Raw genomic sequence first — 19,581 nt, forward strand, 5'->3', positions numbered from 1 at the left:
CATACATATATGTGTTAAACTTCAAACAGAGATAATCTTTAAGTTCCATAGGAATAAATGGATGTTTTGACATGAGGCAGAATTTGTTTTTATTTTTCCAAGTCTCCAGATTGTATTCTATCATCTTTTCTGTAACCAGGTAGAGGGAAGAAAACTCATTTCACTTAATACATAGGGAAGGAAAACTTACATTTTAAGAGAACTGTTGGAAATGTGAAACAATGAACCTGAGTTTGCGCAAAATTGTAGGTAATTTTCCAGGTGGATACTCAGAAAATAGGATTAACATGTTGTTGTTACTGGGTCTGGAGGAGAAATGAGAAGGACTTTAATGAGTGCTCATAAAGTCTTAAGTAAATTTCCACTTTGAGCAGTATTTAATGATAGCTCTTCTTGGTTGATTTATCTTTGCATTTTACCCAACATTACCTTTATTCCCGAATGGCATTAGAATTCTGGTGGAAAGTAGAAATTTCTGAAGAAATCAATGGAGGAAAAAATATGTTTGTAGGTCAGCACAGATTTGTTCCTGTGGAAGTGAGTTAACTCTTGAATAATCAAGCACAGAGAAGTAGGCAATAAATCAAGAAGAAAATATGTAAAAATTAATAAGAATCACATACATATGGTAGACAATAAAACAAGAAGTAAATGAATGCATCAAGAATCTTTTTGTGGCTGCCTCCTCTCTCCATATCTTTTCAATATAGTTCTTGAAGTCCTAGCTAGAGCAATTAGACAACATAAGGAGGTCAAAGGGATACAAATTGGAAAGGAAGAAGTCAAACTATCATTATTTGCATATGATATGATAGTATACTTAAGTGACCTCAAAACCTCCACTAGAGAACTCCTACAGCTGATAAACAACTTCAGCAAAGTGGCTGGCTACAAAATCAACTCAAGCAAATCAGTAGCCTTTATATACTCAAAGGATAAGCAGACTAAGAAAGAAATTAGGGAAATGACACCCTTCACAATAACCACAAACAGCATAAAGTATCTTGGGGTGACTCTAACCAAACAAGTGAAAGACCTATATGACAAGAACTTCAGATTTCTGAAGAAGGAAATTGAAGAAGATCTCAGAAAATGGAAAAATCTTCCATGCTCATGGATTGGCAGGATTAATATAGTTTTTTTATTCGATGTATTCTTTATTTACATATCAAATGATTTCCCCTTTTCTGGGTCCCCACTCCCCACAAGTCCCATAAGCCCTCTTCCCTCCCCCTGTTCCTCCATCTACTCCTTCCCACTTCCATGTTCTGGTATTCCCCTATAATGTTGCACTGAGTCTTTCCAGAACCAGGGGCCACGCCTCTGTTCTTTTTGGACATCATTTAAAGATTAATATAGTTAAAATGGCCATCTTGCCAAAGGCAATCTACAGATTCAGTTCTATCCCCATAAAAATACCAACCCAGTTCTTCATAGAGCTAGAAAGAACAATTCTCAAATTCATCTGGAATAACAAAAAACCCAGGATAGCTAAAACTATTCTCACCAGTAAAAGAACTTCTGGGGGATTCATTATCTCAGACCTCAAACTTTACTACAGAGCAATAGTGATAAAAACTGCATGGTATTGGTACAATCTCAGGCAAGCGGATTGAAGACGCAGAAATGAACCAACACACCTATGGTCACTTGATATTCGACAAAGGAGCTGAAAGCATCCAGTGGAAAAAAGATAGCCTTTTCAACAAATGGTGCTGGTTCAACTGGAGGTCAGCATGCAGAAGAATGCGAATCGATCCATTCTTATCTCCTTGTACCGAGCTCAACACCAAATGGATCGAGGACCTCCACATAAAACCTGACACACTGAAACTAATCGAAAAGAAACTGGGAAAGACCCTGGAGGACATGGGCACAGGGGAAAAGTTCCTGAATAGAACACCAATAGCTTACGCTTTAAGATCAAAAATTGACAAATGGGACCTCATAAAACTACAAAGTTTCTGTAAGGCAAAGGACACTGTCAAAAGGACAAAATGTTAACCAACAGATTGGGAAAGGATCTTCACTAACCCTAAATCTGACAGAGGGCTAATATCTAATATATACAGAGAACTCAAGAAGGTAGAACCCAGAGAACCAAATAACCCCATTAAAAAGTGGGGTATGGAGCTAAACAAAGAATTTTCACATGAAGAACTTTGGAGGGCTGAGAAGCACCTTAAGAAATGTTCAACATCATTAATCATTAGGGAAATGCAAATCAAAACAACCCTGAGATTTCACCTCACACCAGTCAGAATAGCTAAGGTCAAAAACTCAGGAGACAGCAGGTGTTGGCGAAGATGTGGAGAAAGAGAAACACTCCTCCACTGCTGGTGGGATTGCAAGATGGTGCAACCACTTTGGAAATCAGTCTGGTGGTTCCTCAGAAAACTGGGCATGACACTTCCTGAGGACCCTGCTATACCACTCCTGGGCATATACCCAAAGGATTCTTCAGCGTGCAATAAGGACACGTGCTCCACTATGTTCATAGCAGCCCTATTTGTTGTAGCCAGAAGCTGGAAAGAACCCAGGTGTCCTTCAACAGAGGAATGGATACAAAAAAATGTGGTATATTTACACAATGGAGTACTATTCAGTCATTAGAAACAATGAATTCATGAAATTCTTAGACAAATGGATGGAGCTGGAGAACATCATACTAAGTGAGGTAACCCAGTTTCAAAAGATCGATCATGATATGCACTCACTGATAAGTGGATATTAGCCTAGAAACTTTGAATACCCAAGACATAATCCACATATTAAATGATGTCCAGAAAGAATAGAGGAGTGGCCCCTGGTTCTGGAAAGACTCAATGCAACAGTATAGGGGAATACCAGAACAGGGAAGTGGGAAAGGGTAGATGGAGGAACAGGGGGAGGGAACAAGGCTTATAGGACTTGCGGGGAGTGGGGACCCAGAAAAGGTGAAATAATTTGAAATGTAATTTTAAAAACATATCAATAAAGAAAAAAAAACTACATGAAAAAACATATTAAAAAAAGAATCTTTTTGAATATGGGTTGGGTGAATATTTCTTATTTAAAGTCTTTGAACCTTGGAATCCAATTTTGAATCATGCATTTGGGTAAATATTTATCAACTCCACCAACTGGCCAATGTTCTGAATGGAGGAAATGTTGAGAATTTGTCAGGCACAATCATGAGAAAACTAGAAGCTGACTGATCATTGTATAAATGCTTCAGAGACACAGTTGCCAAATGAAATACACTGATAGCAAACAGATAACAAAGGTGTGCATATTTACTGTTGAAAATATAAATTAAATTTTGCATAATCAATGATCACTACCAGGACATGGTATCAACATCTGAGCCCACAAAATGGGATTCACATCATTAAAAATCCTCACATCTTGATGAGACTATCAAATTATAAAAATGTTTAAAATCATGAATCAAAATTGCAAATTCCTGCCCATGGAATAAAACGGTACACTTCTTCACAAAAGCTTTTCCAAGAATGCCCCAGGATGTTGGAGAACCTTCCAGAGTACACTAGAATGTTCCAGATATATGTGTCCACTGATATCCAATTGCATAAAAAATGATTAATATCCATATGGTAACCAGGGATCAGAGGGTCTGGGTGACGAAGCATTTGTCACTGTTAAATAAGCCAGAGTCACATAACTTCATTTTTTTCTACTATTTCCAAATAAGAACCTTCAACTTTAGGGACATGAATATTTGTGTTTTCTGACGGCCAGCCCACATTCACAGGGGCCTTAAAGGTCAATTTCATGGCTTAACTCAAGTTAATCTCATTAGGAAAGTATCAGAGAAACAGAATTGTCATCCACAGTTGTTGTCACCAACCAGGATATTTTGAAATTTCACAGTGGACACTCCATGCCAATCTCAGGCCAGTAATCAATACTATATAAGGTGGAGATGGTCCTGGGCCATTCCACCACCTGCCCTTGGTCTCCGAGCTCCATCAGAAGCAGAGAATACAGGCGCTACGATGGTGAAATTCCTGCTGATTGCTCTTTCCTTAGGTTTATCCTGTGCACATCACAAATCTCTTGATATCAGTCCCGCAGAGGTGTGTGCATTTGGGGATAAACGGATCTGGGATGTTTAAGTACGCTCTGAAGTTGGTTTGATCATATATACCTCATACTATAAATGGAATGTTATTATATATTATATATGGTACATATAGTATATAAATATTATCTGAATCCTACCTGTAATTCAATCCTGGTGTCTTTCAACACTTTACATGTTTTCAATGAGATCTGTCCACAGTATGAGAGACGGTTAAGAAGAGAAAATTACAGATTGGACTTTGCATCATTATTGATTGACAAAGTGTGAACTGTATCATGTTCTAGTATGAATGAGTTATGACATAATTTCACAATCTACTCTCTAGCAGGGAGTAGCAGGAAACATCTGTATTTTGTTAGGTCGAAGTTCATTTGTTTAGTGACCTAAAATACATGCAATAATTAGGACATGTGTTGCTGAAAAAAAGGAACAGATTGACTAACCAACCTTTGCAATGGTGTCTGTCCTATTTAGGTTAATGGGGACTGGCACACCCTTTACATAGTTGCAGATAATGTGGAGAAGGTAAAGGAAGGTGGATCCCTGAGAGCTTACTTTCAGCATATGGAGTGCAGTGATGAATGCCAGACACTCAAAATCAAATTCAATATCAAGTAAGTGACATTCACCTGATGCACATAAACAGGACTGAGAAACTGGGGGCATGAATGTCAGTGTGAAATTTTCACTGAAACTTGGGTCATGTGTAAAACTGGAGTTGATCTCCTGGGCGCATTCATTCAGACTTAATGAATTGTGTCTTTGACTTAAGGAACACTGGTTGCAATGTGTTCTACAGTTTTAGAGAGTTGGATAATTCTGGTTGAAACTAGTCACAAACAGTAAAGGTGGGTAGAAAATGAGACCAGAGTCTTCCCCTGGAAGCTTGGACTTAGTTTCCAGGTCAATAATAACCCCAGAGTGTCTGTTTCAGTCTTCAGATGTGGTTTATTTATCCAAATTAAATATTTCCCAAAAGCAGTTAATACTCCCACACAATAAATGAAATTTGAGCAACCTGAAAGAGAAAATACAGAGGCACATTTTTGCTTTTTCTGTTTGGCTTTTGTGTGTGTGTGTGTGTGTGTGTGTGTGTGTGTGTGTGTGTGTGTGTGTTTGTTTTTTTTCAAGACAGGGTTTCTCTGTGTAGCCCTGGCTGTCCTGGAACTCACTCTGTAGACCAGGCTGGCCTTGAACTCAGAAATCTGCCTGCCTCTGCCTCCAAGAGTGCTGGGATTACAGGTGTCTGCCACCACTACCCGGCTTACATTTTTGCTTTTTATTTTTGAAGGGTGGACAGCGAGTGTCAGACTTACACTGTTGTGGGAGAAAAAAATGAAGATGGGAAGTACAATACTGATTGTGAGTATGTTATCGGTTAATAGGATGCAAAAACAATTCAGAGAGAGGAGAGAGAGACAGGGAGCGACAGAGAAGAGAGAGAGAGAGGAGAGAGAAAGACAGAGAGAGAAGAGAGAGTAGAGGAAAGAGAGAGGAGAGCAGAGTAGAGGAGAGAAGAGGAGAGGAGAGGAGAGGAGGGGAGGGAAGAAGAGGGGAGGGGAAGGGAGGGGAGGGGAGAGGACGGGAGGGGAGAGGAGGGGAGGGGAGGGGAGAGGAGGGGAGAGGAGGGGAGAGGAGAGGAGAGGAGAGGAAAGAGACAGAGAAGAGACAGAGAAGAGACAGAGACAGAAGAGAGAGAGGAGAGAGAAAGACAGAGAGAGAAGAGAGAGTAGAGGAAAGAGAGTGGAGAGGAGAGAGGAGAATGAGAGAGAAAGAGAGAGAGAGAGAGAGAGAGAGAGAGAGAGAGAGAGAGAGAGAGAGAGAGAGAGAGAGAGAGAGAGAGAGAGAGATTAGTACACCTAAGGGGCCAGGATCCTAGAATAATTTCGGCTAATAATATCTGATGCAACTTCCAAAATCCTAACTAAACTTCCAAACATTAGTGGGAACATGTGATGTTAAGGTACATCACACACCTTCCCATAAAAATATTGTGAGAGATATTTCAGTGCCTATTATTTAAGGTAACTGTAAGTGACATTTAGAAGGCAATCCCATAAATCTGTGTGACAAATTTCTTAAATGTTTTATTGTATGGAAAACTATACATTTGTCACACAAACACACACACACACACACACACACACACACAAGCATGTACCCACATTTGTTGTTTTTTATTATTTTGAGACACAGCTTCTCTGTGTAGCCCTGGCCCCTGGCTGTCCTAGTTCTGCATTTAGGCTAGCCTCAAAGATCCTTCTGGTTGCTGGGATTAAAGGTGTGAGTCACCACCACTCTGCTACAGTGTCGTATTTTAATATTTGCCTGATGATTTTTACTTTTTAAATACCTTGTGGAGATATAAAGAAATTATGGAAATTTTTTAATTGGATATAGTTTTTTTTTCCTTAGGGCAAGAGTGTCTCTCCCATTTACAATTTTATACCATTGAGGGGATATTTGCCAAATAATTGAAGGAAGAAATAAAAATACGATAGATTTGTTATGCCGTATGCAAATGAATAATAAAACCTCCAACATTTCTACTGATTTCTAAGCTGTTTTTATTTTAATTTCAGACGCCGGCAAAAATTTCTTCTATGTTGTAAAGAAGACAGATGGTGTCATTTTCTTTCACAATGTTAACGTGGACGAGAGTGGAAAGGATACAAATGTGATTTTAGTTGCTGGTGAGAGTGGCCCCTATCACAGGGTTTCTATCGATATGATAAGTACCACGACCAAAAGCAACATGGGGAAGGAAGAGATGATTTGGCTTAAGCTCCTACAACACAGTTCATTTTCAAAAAGAAGTCACTGCTTCTCAGCCATTCGAGACTCCTCAATTAAGAATTCTCTGCTTAGTTTGTACCCCATTTCTTTGATTTGGTTATTTGGTTTTCTGGAGGCTAACATATGTGCTCATTGTATATTGTGGGTATTAGCTCTCTATTGGGTGTAGGTTAGTGAAGATGTTTTCCCAATCTGTAGGTTGCTGTTTTGTCTTATTGATAGTGTCCTTTGCCTTTAAGACACTTTTCAGTTTCATGAGGTCCCATTTGGGGATTCTTGATCTTAGAGTTGAGTCATTGGCATTCTGTTCAGGAAATTTTCTCCTATGCCAATACCTTCGAAGCTATTTCCCACATTCTCTCATATGGGATTCAGTATATCTGGTTTTATATGGAGGGTCTTGATACACCTGGACTTGAGCTTTGTATAGGGTGAGAAATAAGTATCAATTTGCATTTTTCTACATGCAGACTGCCACTTAGACCAGCACCATTTGTTGAAGATGCTTTTATCTTTTTCTACTGTATGGTAGTGACTTCTTTGTCAAAGATCAAGTGCGCACGTGTTTGTGGGAGGTTGTTTGTGGGTTTTCAATTCTGTTCCATTGTTTGTCCAATCTGTCTCTTTACCAAGGAGCTCAAACAGGGCAGGAACCTGAAGGCAGGAGCTGATGCAGGCCATAGAGTAGTGCTGCTTACTGGCTTGCTCCCCAGCTCTTGCTCATCATACTTTCCCATAGCACCCAGAACCATCTTTCCTGAGGTGGCACCATCCAGTATGGGCTGGGCACTCTACCATCAATTACTACCTAAGAAAAATGTACAGCTGAGTTTCCTACAGTGGGCTGGGCCCTTCCACATCAACTGTCAATCTAGAAAATTCCCTGCAAGTTTTCCCACAGAGCAATCTGAGGGCAGCATTTTCTTAACTGAGGTTGTCTCTTTACAGATGACCTTGCCTTGTGTCAAGCTGACAAAGAAAACCCAACCATTGTTGCTTTGTTTGACAAAGTTGTGAGGGGCAAGGAGTGGGGGCTGGGGGCTGGAAGCTGGAGACTGGGGACTGGTAGTGGGGTTGGGTAAATGGTGAGGTGGAGTGGTGTTGAAATGGTTGTTGAATTCAGATTCATGAACATGACCATCCTGATTTCACTGCTTATTTCAATAATTTTCAATATTCCAAGGCATAGATTCCAGAATCTACACAGAAGTGAAGCAGAAAGTCAGCATGGACAAACATTTAGCCCTCATATCCCAAGCACCAGGATTCTATACAGGCCTCTTTGGGAATAAATATTATGGTGATGTGGAAAGCATGAATAAATATAATAATTGTAGTATGAGTAGTAATAGTGGTGATGACAATAATAATAACGATAACACCACCACCACAAATGATATTATTCATCAGGGTGTGGACAGTCATAGTCGCTGGGATTTCCGTTCCATTAAATGTGTTCTGTTCACTTTAGAGATCTTAGGTTGGTCAAAATGAGGCTGGTGGGGATGAGGGAGGGTATTGAAGGTAGGATGTTTCCATGGGTCAATATCACACAACCCATTGTAATTGCATCTGTTCTGAGCTACCTAATATCATAAGCTACACTTTCTCTTCCTTTCTCTTTGATGTGATATAGGGAAAGGAAAGACCCTGAGCAACGCACAGAAGCAGGAGCTTAGGAAGCTGGCCAGGGAATACAACATGCCAAAGGAGAATATCCAGCACTTGGTGCCCACAGGTAACATCACTGTGCTTCACGCAGCCAACGAATGCACCTGAAAATGTACAGGATAATCACCTTTTCAGTCTTCTAAATCAGATTTTTAGAATTATTTAAGGTTACTGGAGATATTACAGAACTCTAACGATGCTTTTTGTTTGTGATTATTTCCTTCCTCTCTTGTCTGTCACAGACACTTGTAACCAATAAAGACACTATATGGGTGAGTACAAAAAGGGCAGCTGAGCCTGCTAATGTTTTAATCTGCTAGAAATTCATTCTTTAGTCTATTAGTTGTGCTCTTAATAGAGTAATTCTATTGATAGTTCCAATTGCATATGTAATCAAAGGTGGCAAAGCTGTGATTTATGTTGCTGTTAATCTTTATAACATGGGGAAAAGCTACTCTTCTACTGCAAAGGGTAGATTTCTTTTATCTTAAAGGTGATGGGCAAGAATATTGTGCAACTCTTGACTATTAAAAGTAAATGGTATTTATGGATGTTGAGAGGGTATCTCACATTTGGAAATACTGTAATTGTAGATGAACTTTGTAGAAGTCTACTTAGGTACAACCTTGCACATAAGTTTTATGGTAAATAATATGTACATACAAAACTGTCAGTCTAAAAGCTGGTATAGTGTTATGGAAGTCAAGTAAGAGCAAACACAGGTGTAACCACGTGAAATGTGCCATTTTTAAAATCAAACCTTCTACTGTATTCCTCATCGATTAATTTTTAATTTTCATTTACAATCTCAGAAAGTTCATGTCAGAACCATCAGCTCATACATAGCCTACTGTAGTCTTTGTTTGTCTTCTTTTGTACTTTTGAAGCTTCACAGATGACCATGAGATCAGCAATATTTCCCACATCACCTATTCCATGAAATCAGAATCGTGACAATGAAGATAGCTCATCCTTTTCTTATTTTTTTCTTTTCAACTTTCCTATGAAGCCAGAATCTCTGCTTCATGGATTTGTTTCCCACCTTCCTACTATGGTACTGATTCTTATGTTGATAAAAATAAATTGATTTTCTTATGCACACATTTTGTCTTGAGTCAAAGCAATGTAATACACAATGTCCTACTTAAGGTTTTGTTGCTGCTAAGAGACACCATAACCAAGGCAACTCTCTTAAAGGCAAACATTTAATTGGGGCTGTCTTACTTAGAGGTTCAGTCCATCATCATCATTATGGCAGGAAGCATAACTGTCTGCAGGCAGACATGGTTTTGGAGAAGGGGCTGAGAGTTCTACACCATGATCCAAAGGCCGCAAGGAGAGTCTCCTCTGGGGAGCTAGCAGGAGGCTCTCTTCCTCATTTGGCAGGGCTTGAGCACAGGAGCCTGAAAAAACCACTCACACGGTGACACACATGCTCCAACAATGTCATACCTACTCCAATATTGACAATACTTCCTAATAGTGCCAATTCCCATAGGCCAAACATATTCTAACCATCACACTCAACAAAGAAAATGTGCACTCTAACTATTGAAAAATAATCTGGTTTGGGATGACTCAGTGGTTCAGAGTACTGACTGCCCTTGCAGAAGACCTGGGTTCAGTTCCTAGCAAGCACATGGCAGTGAATAATCATCTGTAGCTCCAGTTCCAGAGGAATCTATCTGCTCTCTCTTCTGGCCTGGGCAGGTAGTGAACTCACCTATTATAATTGCTTACGTGCAGACACTTAAAAGTATAAGTAATTAAAAAATAAAATACATTCAAAATGTGACTGAGCATGGTATTGCCTGCTATTAATTCCAGGGCTTGAGAAGCAGAGTTAGATGGATGTATTTCTGTGAATTTGAGACCAGCCCAGTCTATATTTTCAGTTCAAGGATAAGCATGGGTAAATACTGAGAATGTATTTCAAAAGAAAACAACAAACAAATCATAAATGCAGTGAAACCCAAACTATTGAATAATACCACAAGAAATAATTTTAATGGAGAATAACTACTTATTTCAATAATGTCTCATTATTAGACTGTATAAATTACCCATAATATTATATATATGGTATTCAGGATGAGATACAAAATTTCTATGTTATTTCTTTTTGCATGTAAGGCTTTTTGGCCAGAATGGCTTAAGAGTTCGAGGGAGTACGCTTTTTTTTAATTAATCAGGAGACCAGAGCCCTATCATCTTCTTGTATATGTCTTTGGTACTGATTGATTGCCCTCTTCAGGCCACTCATGTCATTGAATAAGAAGCTATACCTTTCCTCCTCAGGATGCTTGGGTTTTTTGCATGGGACTCTATCACCCTCCTCTGGGTGTTTTGAATACTGCTTGGGAACGTGTCACCTTTTGGATATTGAAGTTTTGAATGGGACACTGTCACCCTCTTCCCGATGTTTTGGGTACTTTGTGGGGCTCTATTGCCCTCTTTTGGCTACTGTGGGTATTCCATAGGAAGTTTCTTCCACTTTAAGATGGGCTTGGTATTGCTGTGAATACTGCATGGCTGTCTTTTATCCTCTTCTGGATGCCTTGTATTCAGTATGTTCAGCTATTATCCTATTTTTGGATAGGATGTTTGGAAGCCACAAGTAAAACTATTGTACTCTTTGGGAACTGCAGGTACTACACCCACCTGATACACAAACAGATACATATACAGAATTAATACTGAATTAAATCACTTTAAATAGGATTCAAAACTGAATATAACCACACCCCTATGGGATAGACAGTTTGTAAATCCAACTATGTAAAAAAAATACACTGATGTTTCATTTTGTTTGCTATTCTAAGACCTGCTAACAAATGTTTATTAACATTTACTTACATGAAAATTACATTAGAACATGACCTGCTGCTATAGTGAATGATAATGGGTTATTCAAACCACAGCACATGTACCTATTAAAAGAACTGGGTTTGGTGCTCAATATCTGTAACACAAAATTCCAAGAGATCTGATGCCCCTCTCTACCATTTGCAAACACCATGTTTGCACATATTTCCCATATAGGCATGCAAACAGTTCATACCTGCTCATAAAATTAATTTTTTAAATTGGGTTTCATAAATAAATAAATTTATGACTAAAACTATAACAATCAAATTGTCAGAAATTAAAAAAAACAGTATTTCATTAGTATCAGCATACTGAATTTGAGAACTTAGGACATGGACTGGAAGAAGTCCTTGTTTCCAGTGCAGAATTAAAGCTGGAGTTTAACAACAACAGAAACAGCAGAAAGCCTACACACTCATGGAAACTGCACAACAATGATCTCTAGGTCAGAGAAGAAATAAAGAAAGAAATTAAAGACTTTCTAGAATTCAATGAAAATGAAGGCAGGACATACCCAAATTTATGGGATGCAATGTAAGCAGCACCAAGAGGAAAGTTCATAGCACTAAGTACTATGACAATTAGACAAGAAATTAGACAATACTCATATCAGCAATTTGCAAAAACATATAATAGCGCTAGATAAAAATAAGACATGAAATAATCAAAATTAGGGCTGAAATCAATCAATTAGGAATTAATAAAACAATATTGATTTTAATTTTTTATAAAGAATCAAGAAACCCAAGAAATGGTTTGTTGAGAAAATCAACAAGATAGATTAACCTTGAGCCAAGCTAACTAAACAACAGAGAGACATTATCCAAGTAATCAAAATCAGAAATGAAAATGGAGGGGTAAGAAGAAATAATGAAAAAAATCAAAAGAATTATTAGGTCTTAAGTCAAAAGGCTGTACTCAACAAAATTGAAAAATCTTAAGTAAAGAGATGATTTTCTAGATAGATACCTCTTACCAAAGTTAAATCAAGATCAGGTAAACTATTTAAACTGATCTATAATCCCTAACAAAATGAAAGCAGTCATTAATAGTCTCCCAAACAATCTACAGATTCAATTCTATCCCCATAAAAATACCAACCCAGTTCTTCATAGAGCTAGAAAGAACAATTCTCAAATTCATCTGGAATAACAAAAACCTCAGGATAGCTAAAACTATTCTCAACCGTAAAAGAAATTCTGGGGGATTCATTATCTCAGACCTCAAACTTTACTACAGAGCAATAGTGATAAAAACTGCATGGTATTGGTACAATGTCAGGCAAGCAGATCAGTGGAATAGGATTGAAAACCAGAAATGAACCCACACACCTATGGTCACTTGATTTTCGACAAAGAAACTGAAAGCATCCAGTGGAAAAAAGATAGTCTTTTCAACAAATGGTGCTGGTTCAATTGGAGGTCAGCATGCAGAAGAATGCAAATCGATCCATTCTTATCTCCTTGTACTAAGCTCAACTCCAAATGGATCAAGGACCTCCACATAAAACGTGACACACTGAAACTAATAGAAAAGAAACTGAGGAAGACCCTTGAGGACATGGGCACAGGGGGAAAAGTTCCTGAATAGAACACCAATAGCTTATGCTCTAAGATCAAGAATAGACAAATGGGACCTCATAAAACTACAAAGTTTCTATAAGGCAAAGGACACTGTCAGAAGGACAAAACGTCAACCAACAGATTGGGAAAGGATCTTCACCAACCCTAAATCTGACAGAGGGCTAATATCTAATATATACAAGGAACTCAAGAAGGTAGAACCAAGAGAACCCAATAACCCCATTAAAAAGTGGAGTACAGAGGTAAACAAAGAATTTTCACGTGAAGAACTTTGGAGGGCTGAGAAGCACCTTAAGAAATGTTCAACATCATTAATCATTAGGGAAATACAAATCAAAACAACCCTGAGATTTCACCGCACACCAGTCCCCAGCATGCAATGAGGACACATGCTCATGGTATGCACTCCCTGATAAGTGGATATTAGCCTAGAAACTTTGAATACCCAAGACATAATCCACATATTTAATGATGTCCAAGAAGACCGGAGGAGTGGCCCCTGGTTCTGGAAAGACTCAGTGCAGCAGTATAGGAGAATACCAGAATAGGGAAATGGGAAGGAGTCGATGGAGGGAACAGTGGGAGGGAAGAGAGCTTATGGTACTTTCAGGGAGTGGGGAGCCAGAAAAGGGGAAATCATTTGAAATGCAAATAAAGAATATACCGAATTAAAAAAAAAGAAATGCTCAACATCATTAGTCATTAGGAAAATACAAATCAAAACAACTCTGAGATTTCACCTCACAACAGTCTGAATGGCTAAGGTAAAAAACTCAGGAGACAGCAGGTGTTGGTGAGGATGTGGAGAAAGAGGAACACTCCTCCACTGCTGGTGGGGTTGTAAGATGGTACAACCACTTTGGAAATCAGTCTGGCGATTCCTCAGAAAACTGGACATGACACTTCCAGAAGATCCTGCTATAACTCTCCTGGGCATATATCCAAAGGATTCGCCGGCATGCAATTAAGACATATGCTCCATTATGGTCATAGCAGCCTTATTTATAATAGTCAGAAGCTGGAAAAAACCCAGATGTCCCTCAAAGGAGGAATGGATACAGAAAATGTGGTATATTTACACAAGGGAATACTACTCAGCAATTAAAAACAATGAGTTCTCGAAATTTTTAGGCAAATGGTTGGATCTGGAAAATATCATCCTAAGTGAGGTAACACAATCACAAAAGAATACACATGGAATGCAATCTCTGATAAGTGAATATTAATTAGCCCAGAAGCCCTGAACCCCCAAGACACAGTTAGGATAACAAATGACTCCCATGAAGAAGTAAGGAGAGGGTCCTGATCCTGGAAAGGCTTGATCTGGCATTGGAGGGGAGTATCAGGACAGAGAAAAAGGAGGGAGGTGATTGGAGAATGGGTGGAGAGAAAAGGGCTTATGGGACATACAGGGAGGGGGGAACTGGGAAAGGGGAAATCATTTGGAATGTAAACAAAGAATATAGAAAATAAAAATATATAATAAAAATGTAATTAATTTATTTCATGCTAATTTAAATTAATTTGAATATACATTAATGAGTGCATGAGAGTTTGGCCTGCATATTCTTGTGAATAGTTTATGACGATATTATATATATACATATATACATACATTTACATATGTTTCTTGGAGATCCATGTTACAGGTTAAACTTTACTTTCTCAAACTTAACTTATTATCTTGTCATTCAATAAAATTTAAACATGGTATCTGTTGAACAAGTGATATGAACACTCTTAAGTACATGAGACAAACTAGGAAAATACATCATGATAATTACAATGAAAATATTTTCTGTCAGTACCCATCACTTAATATGTAAACAAAAATAACTCTTTATTCCTCTGAAATTGTTGATTCAAGATCAAGAAGAAGAAGAGGAAAAGGAGAATGAGGTGTAGGAGGAGAAAGAGGAGGAGGAGAAAGAAGAGAATTGTTTTTAAATTTTTATTTATTTGTTTGTTTGTTTATTCCTTTTACTTACTTTGCATCCTGCTCACTGCCCCTTTTAGTCAATCCCTCCCACAATCTTTCTTTGCCTCCTTCTCCTCTGTGCTGTTGGGCCCACTCCTGGAATCCCCCCAACCTGGCATATCAAGTCTCTGCCAAGCTAGGTGCATCCTCTCTCACGGTTACCAGATAAGGCAGTCCAGCTAGAAGAACACATCCCATGTACAGGCAACAGCTTTCAGGATAGCACCTATTCTAGTTGTTCAGGACCCACAGGAAGACCAAGCTGCACATCTGTACATATGTGCAGGGAGGCCTAGGTCTACCCTGTATATGTTCTTTGGTTGGTGGTTGAGCCTCTGAGAGTCCCAAGGGTCTATCTAGGCTAGTTGACTCTGTTGGTTTTCCTCTGGAGCTCCTATCCTCTTCAGGCCTACAAGCCTTCCTCCTATTTTTCCTTAAGCATCTTCAAGCTTCATCACTATTTGGCTGTGGGTGTCTACATCTGTCTGAGTGAGCTGCTGGGTGGAGCCTCTCACAGACAGCCATGCTAGACTCCTGTCTGTGAGCATAACTGTTATAATTAATAGCATCAGTGATTGGTGCTTGCCCATGGGATGGATCTCAAGTTGCGCCAGTTAGTTGGTTGGCCATTCCCTCAGTGTCTGCTTCATCTACCTTCCCTGCATGTCTTCTAGGCAGGATACATTTTTCATCAAAAGATTTCTGGGTAGATTGGTTTCTCTATCACTCCATTGGGGTTCTTACCTGGCTACAGGAGGTGGCCTCCTCTGGTTCCTTATCCTCAAAGCTAGGAGTCACAGTTAAAGTCTCCCCCATTGGTTGGGTCTCACTTCTTTGTCTTGTCCTGGAGATGTCCTCTACCTCACCACCCCTGTCAGTTGCAGATTTCAATTCATTTTCATGGCCATCTGGCTATCTCTTCTCTTTGTCCACACTAAAGTTTCCAAACACCCCCATTTCTCTCCCCATCCCCTCTCCAACACAATTCCCTCCCTCCATCTGCACCTATGACTTTTTTATTTGTCTAAGTGAGATTCAAGCATCCTTGCTTGGGCCTTCTTTCATTTTTAGCTTCTATTGGTCTGTGGAGTATAGTGTGGGTATCCTGTATGTTTTGGCAAATATGCACTTACAAGTGGATACATTCCATGCATGTCATTTTGGTCTGGGTTACCTCACTCAGGATGATATTCTTAAGTTCCATCCATTTACCTACAGCTCCTACAGCTGATAAACAATTTCAGCAAAGTGGCAGGTTATAAAATCAACACAAGCAAATCAGTGGCCTTCCTATACTCAAAGGATAAGCAGGCTGAGAAAGAAATTAGGGAAATGACCCTCTTCACAATAGCCACAAACAGTATAAAGTATCTTGGGGTTGGGAGACTTTCTATGACCCTTTTTATTTCTTCAGGTGTTATGGGACTGTTTAGTTGATCTATTTGATCCTGATTTAGTTTTGGTGTCGGATATCAGTCTAGGAAACTGTCCATTTCCTCCAGATTCTCCAGTTGTGTTGAGTATAGGCTTTTGTAGTAGGATCTAATGATTTTTTGAATTTCCTCAGTTTCTGTTGTTATATCACCCTTTTCATTTCTAAGTTTGTTAGTCTGGATACTGTCTCTGTTCCCTTAGGTTAGTCTGGCTAAGGGTTTATCTATCTTGTTGATTTTCTCAAAGAACCAGCTCTTGGTTTTGTCAATTCTTTGTATGGTTCTCTTTGTTTCTACTTGATTGATTTCGGCCCTGAGTTTGATGATTTCCTGCCTTCTTCTACTCCTGGGTGAAATAGCTTCTTTTTGTTCCAGGGCTTTCAGGTGTGTCATTAAGCTGGTAGTGTATGCTCTCTCCATTTTCTTTTTGGAAGCACTCAGAGCTATGAGTTTTCCTCTTAGCACTGCTTTCATTGTGTCCCATAGATTTGGGTATGTTGTGTCTTCATTTTCATTGTGTTCTAAAAAGTCTTTAATTTCTTTCTTTATTTCTTCCTTGACCAAGGTATCATTGAGTAGAATATTGTTCAGTTTCCACATGTATGTGGGTTTTCTGTTGTTTTTGTTGCTATTGAAGACCACTTTTACTCCATAGTGATCTGATAGGAGGCATGGGATTAGTTCGATCTTCTTATATTTGTTGAGGTCTGTCTTGTGACCAATTATATGGTCGATTTTGGAGAAGGTACCATGAGGTGCTGAGAAAAAGGTATATTCTTTTGCTTTAGGATAGAATGTTTTATATATATATTTATATATATATATATATAAAATCTAATTGGTCCAAAGCTTCAATTAGTTTCATTGTGTCCCTGTTTAGTTTCTGTTTTCCTGATCGGTCCATTGAGGAAAATGCAGTGTTGAAGTCACCCACAATTAGTGTGTTAGGTGCAATGTGTGCTTTGAGCTTTAATAAAGTTTCTTTTACAAAAGAGGGTGCCCTTGCATTTGGAGCATAGATGTTCAGGATTGAGAGTTCTTCTTGTTGTATTTTTCCTTTGACCAGCAAGAAGTGTCCCTCAGAGTCTCTTTTGATGACTTTGGGTTGAAAGTCAATTTTATCTGATATTAAAATGGCTACACCAGCTTGTTTCCTGAGACCATTTGCTTGTTAAATTGTCTTCCAGCCTTTTACTCTAAGGTAGTGTTTGTCTTTGACCCTGAGGTGTGTTTCCTGTAAGCAGCAAAATGTAGGGTCCTGTTTATGTATCTAGTCGGTTAGTCTATGTCTTTTTATTGGGGCATTGAGTCCATTGATGTTAAGAGATATTAAGGAGTAGTGATTGTTACTTCCTGTCATTTTGACGTTATTTTTTAAATTTGATTGGTTAACTTCTTTTGGATTTGATGAAAGGTTACTATCTTGCTTTTTCCAGGGTGAAGTTTCCCTCCTTTTATTGGTGTTTTCCTCCTATTATCCTTTGTAGGGCTGGGTTTGTGCATAGATATTGAGTAAACTTGGTTTTGTCATGGAATATCTTAGTTTCTCCATCTATGGTGATTGACAGTTTTGCTGGATATAGTACTTTTGGCTGGCATTTGTGTTCTCTTAGAGTCTGCAAGAGATCTGCCCAGGATCTTCTAGCCTTCATTGTCTCAGGTGAAAAGTCTGCTGTGATTCTGATAGGTCTTCCTTTATATGTTACTTGGCCTTTTTTTCTTACTGCCTTTAATATTCTTTCTTTGTTTAGTACATTTGGTGCTTTGATTATTATGTGACGGGAAGTATTTCTGTTCTGGTGCAGTCTGTTTGGAGTTCTGTAGGCTTCTTGTATATTCATGGGCATCTCTCTCTTTAGGTTAGGGAAGTTTTCTTCCATAATTTTATTGAAGATATTTGCTGGCCCTTTATTTTTTTATTTTTTATTTTTTATTTTTTTTTTTTTATTTTTTTTTTTATTTTTTTATTTTTTTTAGTTTTTTTTTTATTCGATATAATTTCAAATGATTTCCCCTTTTCTAGCCCCCCCCCACTCCCCGAAAGTCCCGTAAGCCCCCTTCTCTTCCCCTGTACTCCCTCCCACCCCTTCCCAGTTCCCCGTTCTGGTTTTGCCAAATACTGTTTCACTGAGTCTTTCCAGAACCAGGGACCACTCCTGCTTTCTTCTTGTATCTCATTTGATGTGTGGATTATGTTTTGGGTATTCCAGTTTTCTAGGTTAATAACCACTTATTAGTGAGTGCATACCGTGATTCACCTTTTGAGTCTGGGTTACCTCACTTAGTATGATGTTCTCTAGCTCCATCCATTTGCCTAAGAATTTCATGAATTCATTGTTTCTAATGGCTGAATAGTACTCCATTGTGTAGATATACCACATTTTTTGCATCCACTCTTCTGTTGAGGGATACCTGGGTTCTTTCCAGCATCTGGCAATTATAAATAGGGCTGCTATGAACATAGTAGAGCATGTATCCTTATTACATGGTGGGGAATCCTCTGGGTATATGCCCAGGAGTGGTATAGCAGGATCTTCTGGAAGTGAGGTGCCCAGTTTTCGGAGGAACCGCCAGACTGCTTTCCAGAGTTTTGCTGGCCCTTTAAGTTGTAAATCTTCACTCTCATCTATGCCTATAATCCTTAGGTTTGGACTTCTCATTGTGTTCTGGATTTCCTGGATATTTTGGGTACAAGCTTTTTGCATTTTGCATTTTCTTTAACTGTTGAGTCCATGGTTTCTATGGTATCTTCAGCATCTGAGATTCTTTCTTCTATCTCTTGTATTCTGTTGTTGATATTTGCATCTCTGTCCCCTGATTTCTTCCCAAGGTTTTCTATCTCCAAAGTTGTCTCCCTTTGAGTTTTCTTAGTTGTTTCTACTTCTGATTTTAGATCCTGGATTGTTTTGCTTAGCTCCTTCACTTGCTTGTTTGTGCTTTCCTGTAATTCTTTAAGAGATTTTTGTGTTTCCTCTTTCACGACATCAGCCTGTTGACCAAAGTTCTCCTGAATTTCTTTAAGTGTTTTTTGCATTTCCTCATTATTGGCTTTTGTATTCTCCTGGATTTCTTTCAATGATTTTTGTGTTTCCCTTGCAAGGGCTTCTAACTTTTGATCCATCTTCTCCTGAATTTCTTTAAGTATGTCCTTCATGTGTTCCTGTA

General features: G+C 38.7%; 1 protein-coding gene across 1 annotated transcript; it reads left to right on the forward strand.

Annotated features, from left to right (window-relative positions):
• Positions 1-3,998: 3,998 nt before the first annotated feature.
• LOC127674428 (odorant-binding protein-like) lies at positions 3,999-8,662 on the forward strand. The gene is made up of 5 exons (XM_052170215.1): positions 3,999-4,079; positions 4,562-4,701; positions 5,379-5,449; positions 6,670-6,780; positions 8,520-8,662. Exons 1-5 carry the CDS (start codon positions 3,999-4,001, stop codon positions 8,660-8,662), a joined length of 546 nt encoding a protein of 181 aa, XP_052026175.1.
• The last annotated feature ends 10,919 nt before the right edge of the window (positions 8,663-19,581 follow it).

This window comes from Apodemus sylvaticus, chromosome X, assembly GCF_947179515.1.
Source record: "Apodemus sylvaticus chromosome X, mApoSyl1.1, whole genome shotgun sequence".
Taxonomy (NCBI): Eukaryota; Metazoa; Chordata; class Mammalia; order Rodentia; family Muridae; genus Apodemus; species Apodemus sylvaticus.

Bases quoted from the DNA above. Each gene is read 5' to 3' on its own strand.
- LOC127674428 (XM_052170215.1), top strand. From the start codon at position 3,999: ATGGTGAAATTCCTGCTGATTGCTCTTTCCTTAGGTTTATCCTGTGCA. The intron at 4,080-4,561 runs GTGTGTGCATTT...TGTCCTATTTAG, and splicing joins TTGATATCAGTCCCGCAGAG to GTTAATGGGGACTGGCACAC. The intron at 6,781-8,519 runs GTGAGAGTGGCC...GATGTGATATAG, and splicing joins AAATGTGATTTTAGTTGCTG to GGAAAGGAAAGACCCTGAGC.